This window comes from Coptis chinensis, chromosome 3 (assembly GCF_015680905.1).
Source record: "Coptis chinensis isolate HL-2020 chromosome 3, ASM1568090v1, whole genome shotgun sequence".
Classification (NCBI taxonomy): Eukaryota; Viridiplantae; Streptophyta; class Magnoliopsida; order Ranunculales; family Ranunculaceae; genus Coptis; species Coptis chinensis.
The window spans coordinates 89835579-89850277 of NC_141458.1; the positions used below are offsets into that span (position 1 = coordinate 89835579).

General features: G+C 36.2%; 1 protein-coding gene across 1 annotated transcript; it reads left to right on the top strand.

Moving 5' to 3' along the window:
* Positions 1 to 1991: 1991 nt before the first annotated feature.
* On the top strand, positions 1992 to 5463 carry LOC147511534 (putative glycosyltransferase At3g07620). The gene is made up of 5 exons (XM_086603223.1): positions 1992 to 2086; positions 2481 to 3385; positions 3488 to 3618; positions 3960 to 4317; positions 4478 to 5463. Exons 2-5 carry the CDS (start codon positions 2558 to 2560, stop codon positions 5129 to 5131), a joined length of 1971 nt encoding a protein of 656 aa, XP_086459349.1. The 5' UTR covers positions 1992 to 2086; positions 2481 to 2557; the 3' UTR covers positions 5132 to 5463.
* Positions 5464 to 14699: the final 9236 nt, after the last annotated feature.

Genomic DNA, 14699 nt, shown 5'->3' on the forward strand with positions numbered 1-14699 from the left:
CGACACCGGTTCGACAAACAATTGAATTTCTTTTTCAAATCCTGTGTTAATCAATTATGTGATTTATCTCGATTTCGATATTGTTATCGTCGATGATATTTTTAAGTTTAGAGTAATAGTCCGATACACATGCAAATACCATTATGCATGTGTACAATACACATACAAACAATACTATACATATGTATACTAATATATATACATACTATTATACATGTGTACAACACACATGCAAACATCATTATGTATGTGTATAACACATATATAAACACTATATATGTGTATAACAAACATACCAATACTACTATGCATGTATATATTACACATGCACACACTATTATGCATGTGTGTAACAAACATATAAATACTACTACCACACATGCACACACCAATATACATGTGTTCAACAAACATGTAAACACCACTATGCATGTGTGTACTATAAAATAAATTAAAATTTTCATGTTAGTCCTAACATAAAATATAAGTGTGCTTGAAAAGTTATATAGGAGTTTTCCCCAATAACCACAACATTTTGATTTTGATTTAATTGATAAAAAGTTGAATGAGATTAATATCGTCATTAGTAGTGGTCAACCCGGTTTGTCCTGGAGTCTTAATTATTTATAGAATCAAACTAGAAGAGAAATTAAAATGCAATTTTGTCTTATGTGCCCATTTTCTAAACAAATTATCACGCAAATCAAGTTCACGTAGTGCTCTCCCGGAACAGATATGTGATGAACAGTTAGTCGCATAGGAAATTGTTCGCTCGTAAGCGCTTTGGATGGGAACATGTGATTTCACTTGCGGCGCCATTAAACAAGTACACTCTTAGATTTGAAATTCTATTAAACAAAAAAATGTGATGCATTTAGGCATGATTTGACAAATTTTAATTTCTTCCTTGGCATAAGTCCTTGGTATCCTACTCTCCCTGGCATAAATGTCACTTTGTTCAGTTGTTCATTGCCCACCGTTGACATTTTAGCTTATACAAAAAATTTCAACATGATCAATCAATATATTTATAAATGGCAAATGATAAGGAGAGATCTAAGGAGAGATAAATCTATCCTGCAATTAGAGCGCACTTCTCAAGATCCGTAAAATAGAGTGCACGAATCTCAATGCCAAATGAGTCAAATAAAATTCCACTCATCTTCTTCTCTTTATTCACATTGTTTTTCCCTCTATGTATAAAACTCAAATCATCAATCAATGACGACAATATTTCGTTAATTTACTTGATCCTAGCTTTAATAATCTTCACTGCTTTTGGAAGTGCAAGATAAAATTCGTGTGTGGTAGAAAATTTGAACTTGTGCAAGTCTACCACTTCGTTCATCTTGAAATGGGATAGTAGCAAAAATACACAGAAATATAGAAATGGGGTGTTTATGGTTCAACAATAAAGGCAGTAATTTTGCTGTTTATCCAACACTGCCAAATTGCGTGATTGATTTATGGGTCTTAATAACCTCAGTCTTAACTTACTTAATAAAAGTTTAGCAGAGATGAGATTGTAATAACAAGAATAAAAGTTGCGCAGAGATGAGGCGAAGAAGACGAGGGCAAAAGTGTTATTTTGTTTTTATTTTTGTCCTTAAATTGTTTTGCTAGCCACGTCACAGCAAACAAAATGCAAGTTGCATTTTGTTTTCTTTTTAGGATAAGATTTGCCTATGATCTAACGGTTGACAATTTTGTGCGCTCTTTGCGAGGAGAGATCGATCGGACTCTTTATAAAAGAGATTAGAAAGAAAGAGGATTTGGAATATTAAATAAATAAAATTTGTTGTTAACTGTCAAGTAAAAAAAATCCACACGAATTGGTGATCCAAAAATTAAGCCAAGGTCCATCAGTCCATGGACCAAGACACACGCAACTTAATTGTCTCACGTTTCCTTCCAATACGGCGCGAATAAATAGATAAGATGAAAACAGATTGCTAACTAGTGCTACTCATCATGCTCGCCACTTGTTGCTTAAACTATTAACACCGACCGACACTTTTTAGTTTTTACGAAGAGCACGCTCAACAAAACAATGCTGGAAATTGAGGGCCTCTCCCAATCTCTCGTGGTTCGTCTCTCTCTCTCCAACTCTATTCTCATATTCCGTACAGTTAATTGTTGCTGATATATTTCCTGATTCATAACTAACGCGGGTTTTAAATTACTCGTTCATTTAAAAGATAATATTGTCCTCAAAATATGAAATGTATAATGGGATATTGAAATATTGAGAGATGTTAGTCCCGATATGTTAAGCATATCCTTATATATAAGCATTGGTCCATACAAGGGTAACCCATTTTACATAAAAAAAGTATCTATATACATGCAATATCTTGAAACTAATACGTGATTTTAGGGATGTGCTTGTTGTAAAGCAAAAGTTTGCAAAAAAAATCTGTGTAAAATGTCAACAATTGAGATACAGGCATGCACATAATGGACTGTTTCCATTTTTGCAGATATCTGTTCGGTTAATTTGCAGAGTTGATAGACATGAATTTTGAGCTACCGAAGAAGTTGGATTTGCATCTTTGTCATGGAATATCTACTTCGACTTCAAAAGCTTTGCCAGTTTGAAACGAGGAGATTGCTTTTAGTAATAGGGATAGTATTTGCTGCTGTTTTGGTGTTTCAGTCTTCTACGCTTCCTTATGGAAATGTTTTATTGTCTCTCTTCCCTTCCGGTAGAATTCCACTACTTGGAAGAAGTAGCTCCTCGTCTAGCAATTTAATCCCAAAATCTACTTTTTTTAATGATACAAATTATAGTAATTCATCTTCAGTTATTTGGAAGATAGATAATACTGAGGCTATTGGCACGGGGAAACAGAAGATGAATTCAGTGGACAGAAAAGATAATTTTGCACCAACGGAGGCCAGAAGCACAGATAAGGCCTTTGAACAACACAGTAGTGAATCTGTCAAAAGTCCAGATAACGGCTATACTCTAGAGAATGCTAGACAACCTGAACCTAGCCTCTCTTTGGAGCAGCTAATTATACAATCAAGTAGTAACCTCTCATCTGACAATGTTCAAATTGAAGATAGCAGTTTGATAGTAGAGAAAGATGGAAGAATAAATAATAGCTTATCATCTGCACTGCCACCGTTTTCATATCCAGATGCAAGTTCAAATGTTTCTATCGTACCTGTCCGGCCCGAAATGTCTTCAGTGGGAAAACGAGCAATAGGATCACTTCCCAAGGATGAAAATTTTGACGTAGTGAAGAGTGGTTCAGTTACTTCAAACACTAACTATACAGATTCTGGTGCTTCTGCAATGAGCAAGGGACCGGAATCACATACGCCAATATTCAAGCTGGACAATTTGTTGCTTCAGAGTCGTCTTTCTGTCCATTCAATGGTATGGAGTTGGACTTTGAAATTTTATTTCCGTCCGAGGGGATTGAGTTGAGTTGTCTGAATGTTGCAAATAAGTCTTACTCCTTTGTTTCTTTGGTAATAGAGACCATTGTGGTCTTCAAAAAGTGACCAAGAGCTTCAATCAGCAAAATCACAGATCCACGACGCTCCTATCTTGAAGCATGATCAAGAGCTCTATCCTTCTATTTTTCGAAATGTTTCTGCGTTTAAAAGGTGAGTTAAACGCACGCACATTGTATGATAGAAAATTTGTATAAATTAGCTTGATTTATTTGTCCTGATGAACTTGCACTCAGTTTTAGCTCATATGCATATTGGAGAAACATTTTGTTCTTCCGTTGTCCTAACATTGCACATTGGAAATGCAAATTTGTTGATTTGGGCCAGCTTTTACTTTTTTAATTTTTAATTTTTATTTTGGTATTTGTCGTTGGAAATCTTTATGTTCATAAGGCAGTTGTATATGACTAACTAAAATGCAGATTTCTGTGAAGATAAGATGCTGCTCCTATTGAGTTGCATTTCATGTTAAATTTTCTTTTATCCCAATGCAGGAGTTATGAACTGATGGAACACTTGCTCAAAGTCTACATCTACCGTGAGGGAGAAAAGCCTATCTTCCACGAACCAACAGAGCCAATACTAAAAGGTATATATGCCTCCGAGGGATGGTTCATGGGACAGATGGAAAAGAATAAACAGTTTGTTGTGAAGGACCCGACAAAAGCTCACCTCTTTTACTTGCCTTTTAGTTCACGCATGCTACAGTTGCAGTTGTATGTTCGTAATTCTCACAACCGGAAGAACCTGGCGATTTATATGAAAAACTATGTGGATACGATTGCGGCCAAATATCCCTTTTGGAACAGGACTGGTGGAGCAGACCATTTTCTTGTTGCTTGCCATGACTGGGTACTTCACACCTCATTTGTATTTAATTCAATTCGTATTTCCTTTTTTTGGACCCAGCTTGAGCATCCTCCAAACCATTTTAATTCTATTAATAACTGAAGTAGCTAGAGTTTTGATTAGATTTAAGCATCATTGTTTCTAAATAACTGGACCTTCTCAGGCTCCATTTGAAACGAGGGGCCAGATGGATAATTGCATCAAAGTCCTCTGCAATGCTAATATTGCTAGAGACTTCATAATAGGGAAGGATGTCACTCTTCCAGAAACAAGCGTGCGAAAGGTCAAAGATCCTCTTCGAGGCCTTGGAGGCAATCCTCCTTCTGAGAGGCCCATACTTGCTTTTTTTGCTGGGGGAATGCATGGGTCTCTTCGGCCAATCCTGCTAAGTTACTGGCGTAACAAAGATCCTGACATGAAGATATTTGGGCCGATGCCTCAGGGAGCAGGAATGAACTATGTTCAACACATGAAGAGCAGTAAGTATTGCATTTGTGCTAGAGGCTACGATGTTAATAGCCCACGGGTGGTTGAAGCCATTTTCTATGAATGTGTACCAGTGATTTTGGCTGATGATTACGTGCCTCCCTTCTTTGAGATTTTGGATTGGGAGGCATTTGCAGTGTTCGTTCCTGAAAAGGACATTCCCAACTTGAAAGAGAGACTGCTTTCAATCCCAGAGGAGAAATATATTGAAATGCACATGAGGGTGAAGATGGTGCAAAAACATTTTCTTTGGCACATTGAGCCCGTAAAGTATGATATCTTTCACATGATCCTTCATTCAGTTTGGTTCAACAGACTAAATCGGTTGTAAGTGCAGATAAACAGAATTTATGTAGCTGTTCAGTAACTTGAAGGATATGAGCACAACCAAATGAGATGGACATGCAAGTATCGACCCAGTGTACTTCTCTGACCAGATCTCTCCATGTCAAAATGACAGTGATGAAGCTGAGTTGAAATTTGATTGAAAGTTCCATTAGCTTTGAGCACTAACATGGCATGTGAAAATGTAAAAAGCACTGACAAGGCATTTTCATTGAACGCCAATACGCGATGGACTTTTTTGTTACACTTTCTTTTCTACCCGCATTTTTTTTTGGTGATCAACTGGCTTTATTTATATATAATGAACTCAAAGTGGAATATGTACATGAGTTCTATCTTCCTCCAGGACGTCCATTAACCAACTAGGTGGCAGTGTAAGCCACTCCGAACGTGGAGGGAGATTGTGGCCGTTTGATGCTAAACATTGTGCAACAATGTTTGTAGATCTACTGATCCACTTAGTACAGATAAAACAAAAAAGATTATAGTCTAGTAGTGCATCTTCCATAATATTCCTTGAAGTCCATGATATGTTCGTTGCCTTCCTTCCAAAAAACTTGTGAATTTCCTTCACATCGACCTCTAGTTCGATTGAGTTGCTGAAGATCCTACTCCACTTGATTCCTTGCAGAGTTCCTTTGCATTCAGCCTCTTCAACAGACCCTCCCCTTCCTTTGTCAGTTCCTGTAGCAATAAAACTACCTTTGTGATCCCTTAAAACATAACCTAAACCAAACCATTTATTGCCTGTTTTAAAATTGGCAGCTATGTTGAGTTTCAAATTCCCTGGTTGAGGGGTTTCCCATACTGCTTTTAGAACTGTGATTGGACTTGCAACCTGGTATGCAAGTGTGAACTTCCGAATGTAGTCATTAATAATCAGCACCAAAGAAGCCCCATTAGGTTTTGAATTATTAAAAAAAAAAAATTACATCTCTCTAACCAAATGTGCCATGTTATAAACAAGCATGCTCTTGTCCAAAGATTTTTCTCAATGGGCCAATTCTTTGGTGGTCTATACCAGAAATCAATCCACTATTTTACCTGTAAGTTCCCGTATGTACTTAACCTGAAACACCAAGGTGTTGAATACCAAATAGTTCTTGTAAAGGGACAATGAAGCAAAAGGTGTTCACAAATTCAATAACAATATTGCAAAGCAAACAAGTTTTGTTAGGTATATAGAATATAGTACTAAGATGTTCTCTTGTTGGAACAATGTTATGGTAGCACTTCCAAGCAAATAGAGTGGCTCTAGCCTCTAGGGTTTAAATCATTCTGTCAGAAAGTTAGATTTGTGTTATAACTACAAGAAGGTGCAATTCTTAAACCTAACCGATGATATATAGATTTAACACTATGAATCTCAGATTTTGTTAGTTTCCACTTCAACATATCCACAAGATTAGATCTGGACAGGAATATACTTTGTATCTTTAGTGAGGTGTCTAAGTCAAACAAAAAATTTAAGGTGTCTATATTCCAAGATCTAGTATGCATATCAATAAGATCAGAAACATATGTATATAAGTTATTATGTACAGTATGTACAGATACTTTACCATTAGGTAGGTCTGGGATCCATGAGTCAGAACATATACTAATATTCTTACATGAACCTACCTGCCACACAGAGTGGTCTTTGATTATCATGAGAACTTGTTGCATGCCATGCCAGAACCAAGAGGAGCCTTTTTTAGGTACTGAATGAACCACATTATTGTGAGGAAAGTATTTACCTTTTAATTGTGTTGAAATTAAAGCAGAGAGTTGGGTTTAGTTATAATATACCAAAGAATTCTACTAAGGTGAGCAAGATTGTTCAGCATCATATCTCTGATTCCTAGTCCTCCCCCTTTCTTAGATTGACATATGAACCCCCAGTTTTTCAAATAGAGGGGGTGCTTCTTATCATTGTTTATTCCCCACTAGAAATTCCTTTGAATTCCATTTAGAGTTGAAGTAACAGCTTTTGGCAAGAGAAAGTACTCATATGGTAAACAGGTATAACATAAGTGATATATTTTATAAGGACAGTTCTAGCTGCTTGAGATAGCATCTTACTTTTCCAACCAGCTATTCTAGTGTTAACTTTATCAATGAGATGATTAAAAATTTCAGACTTTAGTTGCCCAAAGAAGAGAGTGGAACCAAGGTATTTTTCTCCTATATAGTGATCTTCTTCATGTGTAACAAATTCGTGATACTAGTAGTTTCATTATAAGGCATGTTTTTGCTAAAATAGATACCTGATTTTTCATAGTTAATATCTTGTCTAGTGATACTACAAAAAATGTTAAGAACATCCAACAATTCATTTGCCTCATCTAGATTAGCACGGTAGAAGATAAAGGCATCATCTGCAAAGAGTAGATGTGCAATGGGTTTGCTGGTCCGAGAGATATTGATACCATGCATCTTATTGGATTGAATACGATCATTCAAAACTCTTGACAAAACTTCCATACACTGGATAAAGAGGATAGGGGACAAGGGGTCCCCCTGTCTAAGACCTCTTTTAGACTTAAAGAAACCATATGGTGAGCCATTCACCATGACAGAAAACTGAGCAGAATTTATGCATTGAGAGACAAGGTTAACAACCAACGTGTTCAACCCTAGGGAGTTTAGAATGGAAATGATTGTGTTCCAACTCACCCTATCAAAAGCTTTTGACATATCAAGCTTGATAGCCATTAGCCCAGACTTGCCTTTTTTGTGTTTCAAAGTATGCATAATCTCATGAGCAATAATAATGTTATCAGTTATTTGCCTGTTAGGCACAAACACACTTTGAAAAGGAGAAATACAGAGGGTAATGATAGATTTTAGTATGTTGGCAAGCAATTTTGAGATAACTTTATAAGAAATATTACACAAGCTTATAGGTCTAAACTCAGAACAAGTAGTAGGCCGGATTAGGGCATTTAGGGATAAGTGCAATGTTGGTGTGGTTGATGTGTTTGAGTGAGTGACCATTTTTAAAAAAATTAGCAACCATATTTGTGACTTTAGATCCCATTAAATCCTAAGAGGAGTGGTAGAAAAATGCAAGAATACTATCAGGTCCTGGAGACTTAAGACCACCAATGCTAAACATAGTGGCCTTTACTTCTTCAGAGGTGACAATTCTTAAAAAGTCACTGTTGTGGTCGGAGGAGATAACCGGAGGGAAGAGAGATTCAATAGGTGTAAGATTAACAGGTTTTGTATTATTTAACATATTTGAAAAGTGTTCAACTAGGGTAGCACCTATCTCTTTACGGGTAGAAACCCAAGTGTTAGTTGAGTTTTTAAGCTATTCGATCTTGTTGTATTTTCTGTACCTCAAAATTTTAATATGAAAATACTTAGTGTTTTTGTCTCCTTCTAAGAGATCTTTATCCCTTGATTTCTGTTTCCATAGTTTTTCTTCACAAGTTAAAAGATAATCAAGGTGTTAAGATTCATTTTTTTGAAGCATTAAGTTTTGCTTGTTTGAAATACGAGAATTGAGGATCTCTATGTTTTGTTGATCGACTTATAGAGATTTGGTGGTGGATATTCCCAAAAGTAGTTCTATTCCTGTCACAACCCGAATTTCTAAACAAGTACAAAGTAAATATTTAAAATATAAATATCTCAAACATCGCTATGTTCAATTGTCTAAAAACCCAGGCTATGACGGGGTGGATACAACACATGCCAAAAACCTAAAACCCACATCATAAAAGAATGAACTTAAATGAAAATAATCCCAAGAATTTTCCACCATCACTTTATTAAGCTATCTTCCGTCCAAACAAAACATCAAACAAACTCTAAGAATAAAAGTCTTCAATATCTTATTCTTATGTCATGCTGAAAATATAAACTACGTTATTACATCCTTCCAGTAAGAATCGGACCTAATAAAAGAACTAACGGATTGCTCCAGGCAAGAATCCAAATCACACGCCGCGGTTCAACTGCCTTCCACCTATGTTCCCAAGAACACACCCACGTTGCCAAAACAAAGCAAACATGGGTCAGCAAAATGGAATTTGCTGATATGAGTAGACTAACCACATATAAACATTTCTAATATTTATTTATCAAACTAACACTTTAAATATATCATAACTTAAACATTCTCAGCTTGGAAGACAGGTAGTTCCGTCATTTCAACCGGCATAGTTTCTTCCCAAGCAAGACTTCCATTTTATTAACTCATTATAATAACTTGTTTTAATAACTAAGTAATTGAATTAAAACTTACCGATATCCACTGCTGTATAAGGGTAGGACCGCGTCCCTGTACAAAATATTATTAAGTCCTACCCTCCTGCAAAAGAAAGTTAGAAATTTTATATAACATATGTAGATATCCTATAGGTATTCAAATATAAGCCCAAACACACTCGCATAATCAAATCAATTTCTCTTATCAATTAATCAATTACTTTTCTTATACACCCACCATTTAGTACCTACTCCACGATTTGCACTCCACACATTTGCCAAATCACACATTTCTGTGTGCCTCTCTCCCACTGAATACCACGATATCATAGCCATCTCTGGGCTTTCATACACATATTTCACAGCCTCTTTGGGCATAAAAACTCAGGTCATTCATGACATATTCAATGAATACCTTAGGTCATTCCTGCCACATTCAAGGAATACCTATCATATCACTAACGGGCCATTCATGGCACATTCAATGAATGCCCTGGGTCATTCCCGCCACATTCAAGGAATATCCAACCCTACATTCCCGTACACTCAAGGAATACAACTAACCCGCAAGCGCAAGGCGAATACCTTAGTTCCTCTCTTGGACAGTCCAAACAATCTGGTCATTCATGACACATTCACTGAATACCCAGGTCATTCATGACACATTCAATGAATACCCATTTATAACGCTAACGGGCCATTTATGACACATTCAATAAATGCCCACCTAGCATATGACATCATCAGTCATAAAACTCATTTCCAAAACTTGAGACGTGGAGAGTTCTAAAAGGGTGCGGTAAATTTGTTTACACATTATTGAACTTTAGTGCATATATTATTTTAGGGAACGAAGGAGTATATTGTTTCATGTATTTTTGGTTTACGCGTTATTAATTAAATTGATGTCTAAGTGTCATAGCATCGTATATCATAAGAGACTGAAATATTACATAGTAGTTAATACACATATAGTACACACGTATATATAGAAAGGTCTTAGCCTAAAGCCAAGCACGCTAATATCCCTAGACCTATTCTAATAGACCAAATCATAATCCGAGTTAAAAGTCAAACTGGGTCAACTGGTCAAAGTAAACCCCCGGTCAGCGGTCAAAGTAAAGTTACCCGTTAAATTTTATATTGGTTAGCAATCAAAATAACCAGCCCAGTCAACAAAGAATCAACCAGACCTAAACTCCTCTAACCCCAAAGCCCAAAGACTAAGGCCCAAAGTCTAACACTTAAGTCCAAAATGAAATTCCAAAATTTAAAACGCTCAAGCCCACCCACGAAGTTCGGCCCAAGCCTAACAAAACCCAAAACCTCACTGTTCATCTTCCTCTCCAACTCACTCTCCAGCGCGTCTACCGCCACAGCAACCCTCACAATCACCACTCACTACCACTATTGAACCCAGCGGTTTGGTTCCTTGAGAAAACCCCTATATACCTATACCAACAAATCACGATTTCCAAAACTTGCTAGGTCATCTCTTCCACCGATCTTCCACCACTGCAGAGCTCGTCGGACCACCACTCACCTCCCAACAGTTCGGTTTCGCTCCCTAGCAAAACCCAAACCCAATGATACAACAAAATCAAACAAAACAATGATTCATTCAATCACACCAAAATCAGGACGGTTTGGTTCTTGTTTGAACGCCATTAATGGCTGTTCAAAGCTTCACAACACTACCACTCTCAAACAATCACCTCTACGTTCACCACGCACAACCCACCCAACTCCACAGTTCACCCCTACAACCCAACAGTTAACCACCGAATCTAAAACCCGACATCACTCATAATCTAACAAATCACAATCAATCCAAAACGCGAAAACACATATTAAATCCCTAGATATACAAAGTAATTTGCATAAACTCTTAATGGCTTGATTAATCAATTTTTTTATCAAAGGATCCGGACCAGTTTTTCTTTTGGAGACCTGACTGGTTCTTCAGTCGAAATCCAACATGTAACTTAGCACTACGACATACCGTACTGAATAGAGTATCAGGCGAACAGTATGAACAGTAAAAACATATATTTCCTTTTTCTCGTATCATAAAATCTACAATAAACGAGAAATAAAAACGTAAAATATCTACTCACCTGTAGTACGCTCCGACTATCAGCTAGCTCTCAGAAAAATCTTCATTTTCTTCTTTCAGTAAAACCCCTTTTTCCTGTATAAAAGTTTTTCTGTGTTTTCCCCCCAGAAACTCTACGTGAGAATCCCATTTTTTTTGTTTTTAAAACCTCACCGAAAAACAAGGATGAAACTTATCTATTTACCTACGAGGCTTTTATCCTTAACTGATAGTTATCATATATTTAGTTTAACCTATTATCATTATCATTATTCTTATTCTTATTCTTCTTATTATTATTATAGGAAAATAAAATAAAAAGACGGAGTGTTATAATTATAATTCCAGATCCTTAAAGCTTTTTTAGAGGATGAGAGATGAAGAGATAGACTATTGTTTTTGGTGATAAAATAATTTGGTGGTTTTACTCTATTCCAAAAAGTTGCAACAATATTATGATAAGTAGGGTGTTCAAGCCACATAGATTGGGATCAGGGCCGGCTCTGAGGGCAGGCCAACTAGGCGGCCGCCTAGGGCCCCCAGCTTGTTGGTTAAATTTTGGGCCCCCAAGTATAATTTTATACCCACTAGACCACATGTAAAGGACTCAAGGTTATTCAGTCCAGTCCACTCAAACATTGGCCCACGTCCCATCGTATAAAAGCATTGTTCTAAAATTCGGTCTAGGCGGTCTCTAGGCGCTAGGTGGTGCCCAACCGACTCGCTAGGCCCTAGTCGTTTAAAAAATCGGTGGACCGACTAGGCGGGTCTAGACGGACCGATTAGACGGGCTAGGTGAGTCTAGGCGGTCAGTCAAGTTTTTTTTTTTTTTTGAATGATTAAATGTCGAAAAATAAAGGCCCGTGTAGGCTTAAGATTTGAATGAGTTTAAAAGACTTAAATCTAATGTAAATTATATGCCACTATAACAAAGAGTATGTTTTTATATGAAGTCAATATTTCTCAACTATTATGCATTTTTGTAATAAGTATATTTGTATGTGTTTATTTTTTGAGTTATGGTAAATAATTTTTTTCATTTCTTGTAGTATATGTGTGTATTACTATATATATTAGGGAAAAAAACTGCCTAGCGCCTAATTAATCCATCTGTACTCGAAGGTCTAAGCGTTAGCGCCTCCTCCCGACTACCGCTAAGCGTTTTTAGAACACTGTATAAAAGACTTGTTTTTTTTCTCAATAATATAGGCCCATTTTAAGAAACTCGCCTTGGGCCCCTCAAAGTTCAGGGCCGGCCCTGATTGGGATTTAAAGGGTTTGTGTTGTTAGTGCATTTGAGGCTGGGTATTAAGAAGTAAGGGGCAATAGTCAGATGCAACAGCTTGAAAATGGTATAGAGTTTAATCTGGATAAAGAAGTTGTTCCGGGTTTATTAAGGCATTATGAACAATTAAACCTTCCTTTTGCATTAGAAATAAATCATATGATATTCTGTTATCTTTTTTTGGGGTAAAGATATTCTGTTATCTGCTTCAATGAGAAAGGTGTCTTACTTGCTATATTGCCTCCGGTTTCGTCCCATTAATATCGAGCCTTAAAATGGTTTGAACTTTGAAACCGACCAAATTAACCGTGACCTATGCACCTACGACCTGATCCGAGTAGCAGCAAGGTTGAATGGGTCGAGGTGCTGATTCCAAATCAGATTTATATAGGCTAATCTGCTAAAGCTTTGCACACTACATATCTTAATGAAATTGTTCTTAGTAAGGAGTCAGGACTCGGGAGTAGTGAGACCCTTGTTAGCAATTTGCTGAATTATTCGCGAATAATTCGTAAATCAAAATTTTGAAGGGCAATACGTATAATATTTCCGAATGTTTCAAAGATTCGGAATAATTTGCGATTTTTTGTTTTGAACGAATAATTCGGTTTTTGGCGAATTTTTCAAAAATTCGGCTAAAAAACAAAAAAAAAGAAAAAGAAAATTCAGTTGTGCTTTTGTTATTTTTTATGTATTTTATATCATCACTCTTACTTTAAGTATCCCACTCTTACATTCTTAGTGATAAATTAATCCAAAAGCTTTGCTTTTATATTTTTTTGTCAATATTTAAATTGTCATGTTATGGTGTGTGTATTTTGAAGTTTGAACTGTAATTTCAATCTAAAAACAAATAAATTAAAGTACCTATGTAGACCGTTCAATTGGTTTCAATATTTTCGTTGCTAAATTGCTTGGATATGTTTGTTATGTTGTAAAGAATGACAACTATTATTAATATTTACTAACATAATATCACGAATTTTTTATTTCTGAATTTTTGCAACAAAACATTTAAAACGCGTATTAATTAAACACTCCCGTATTGCGAATATTTGACCGTACTGTTTTTTTGAGTCGCCAAATAATTCTTGAATTATTTCCGTATCGAATTTTTACCGTATTCCGAATTGCTAACAAGGATAGTGACCACTGACCAGAGGGCCCATGGTGGGAGACCGATTTTAAATCCTCAGACCACAACGGCACAACCACAACACATAAGCAAAGAATGTTCTTGTTTTTTATAAAAAGGTGGGGTAGCAACCGTAGCATTGCCTAATTATTTAAGCAGAAGAAAAAAAATCTTCCCTTTGAATTTTATTATCCTCTTTCCAGCTAGTGTTCATGCTTCACTGAATTAAAAGTACTAAGAACCAAAAAAAAAAATAGCCCTGTTTATTTTGGTGATAGCCCAACAACCGGGTGTACAGAATCTTCGTCTCATTACACAAAAACTAAATCACACGGTCCAGATTACTCACACAAGTTATATAAATGAAACTCATGAGAAAACATCGCGATCTGTGTCGTAATATTTCCAAAAATTGATGACAATTCCAAGGTTGTCAACATAACGTGTCAATTTAAACTCTACACGTCATTAATAATACATATATGGGCAAGAAATGGGCCTCAAGTCCTCAACCCCTTTAATCAAATCCGGTTATGTGTAAACTCCTCAGCGACCAGTAGAACCTCTCTATTATTTAGGTAGAACCTCATTATTTAGGTCTTGCCAAATAAACTCCTCACTTTCCAAATTGTAAGCAATTTGCGGTCTAATTTTTATCCCCTGAAATTTTTAGTTTCCTATTACACTTTTTTCATTAAATCAAGATCCTTCAAAGAAGAACTACTTTTTCCAATAAAGCAGCGAAGATTCTTTCATTACACTAAAAAAAGAACATCAGTTTCTTGTGATAGAAAATGGGTTCATGGATAACCATATCTTATAGGTACAAATTTGAGTGG

What these genes read in the sequence shown, in the direction of transcription:
- LOC147511534 (XM_086603223.1), top strand. Translation starts at nt 2,558, where the DNA reads ATGGAATATCTACTTCGACTTCAAAAGCTTTGCCAGTTTGAAACGAGG. An exon ending in AATGTTTCTGCGTTTAAAAG is followed by an intron (nt 3,619 to 3,959) that starts GTGAGTTAAACG and finishes ATCCCAATGCAG; the next exon opens with GAGTTATGAACTGATGGAAC. An exon ending in TTGTTGCTTGCCATGACTGG is followed by an intron (nt 4,318 to 4,477) that starts GTACTTCACACC and finishes GGACCTTCTCAG; the next exon opens with GCTCCATTTGAAACGAGGGG.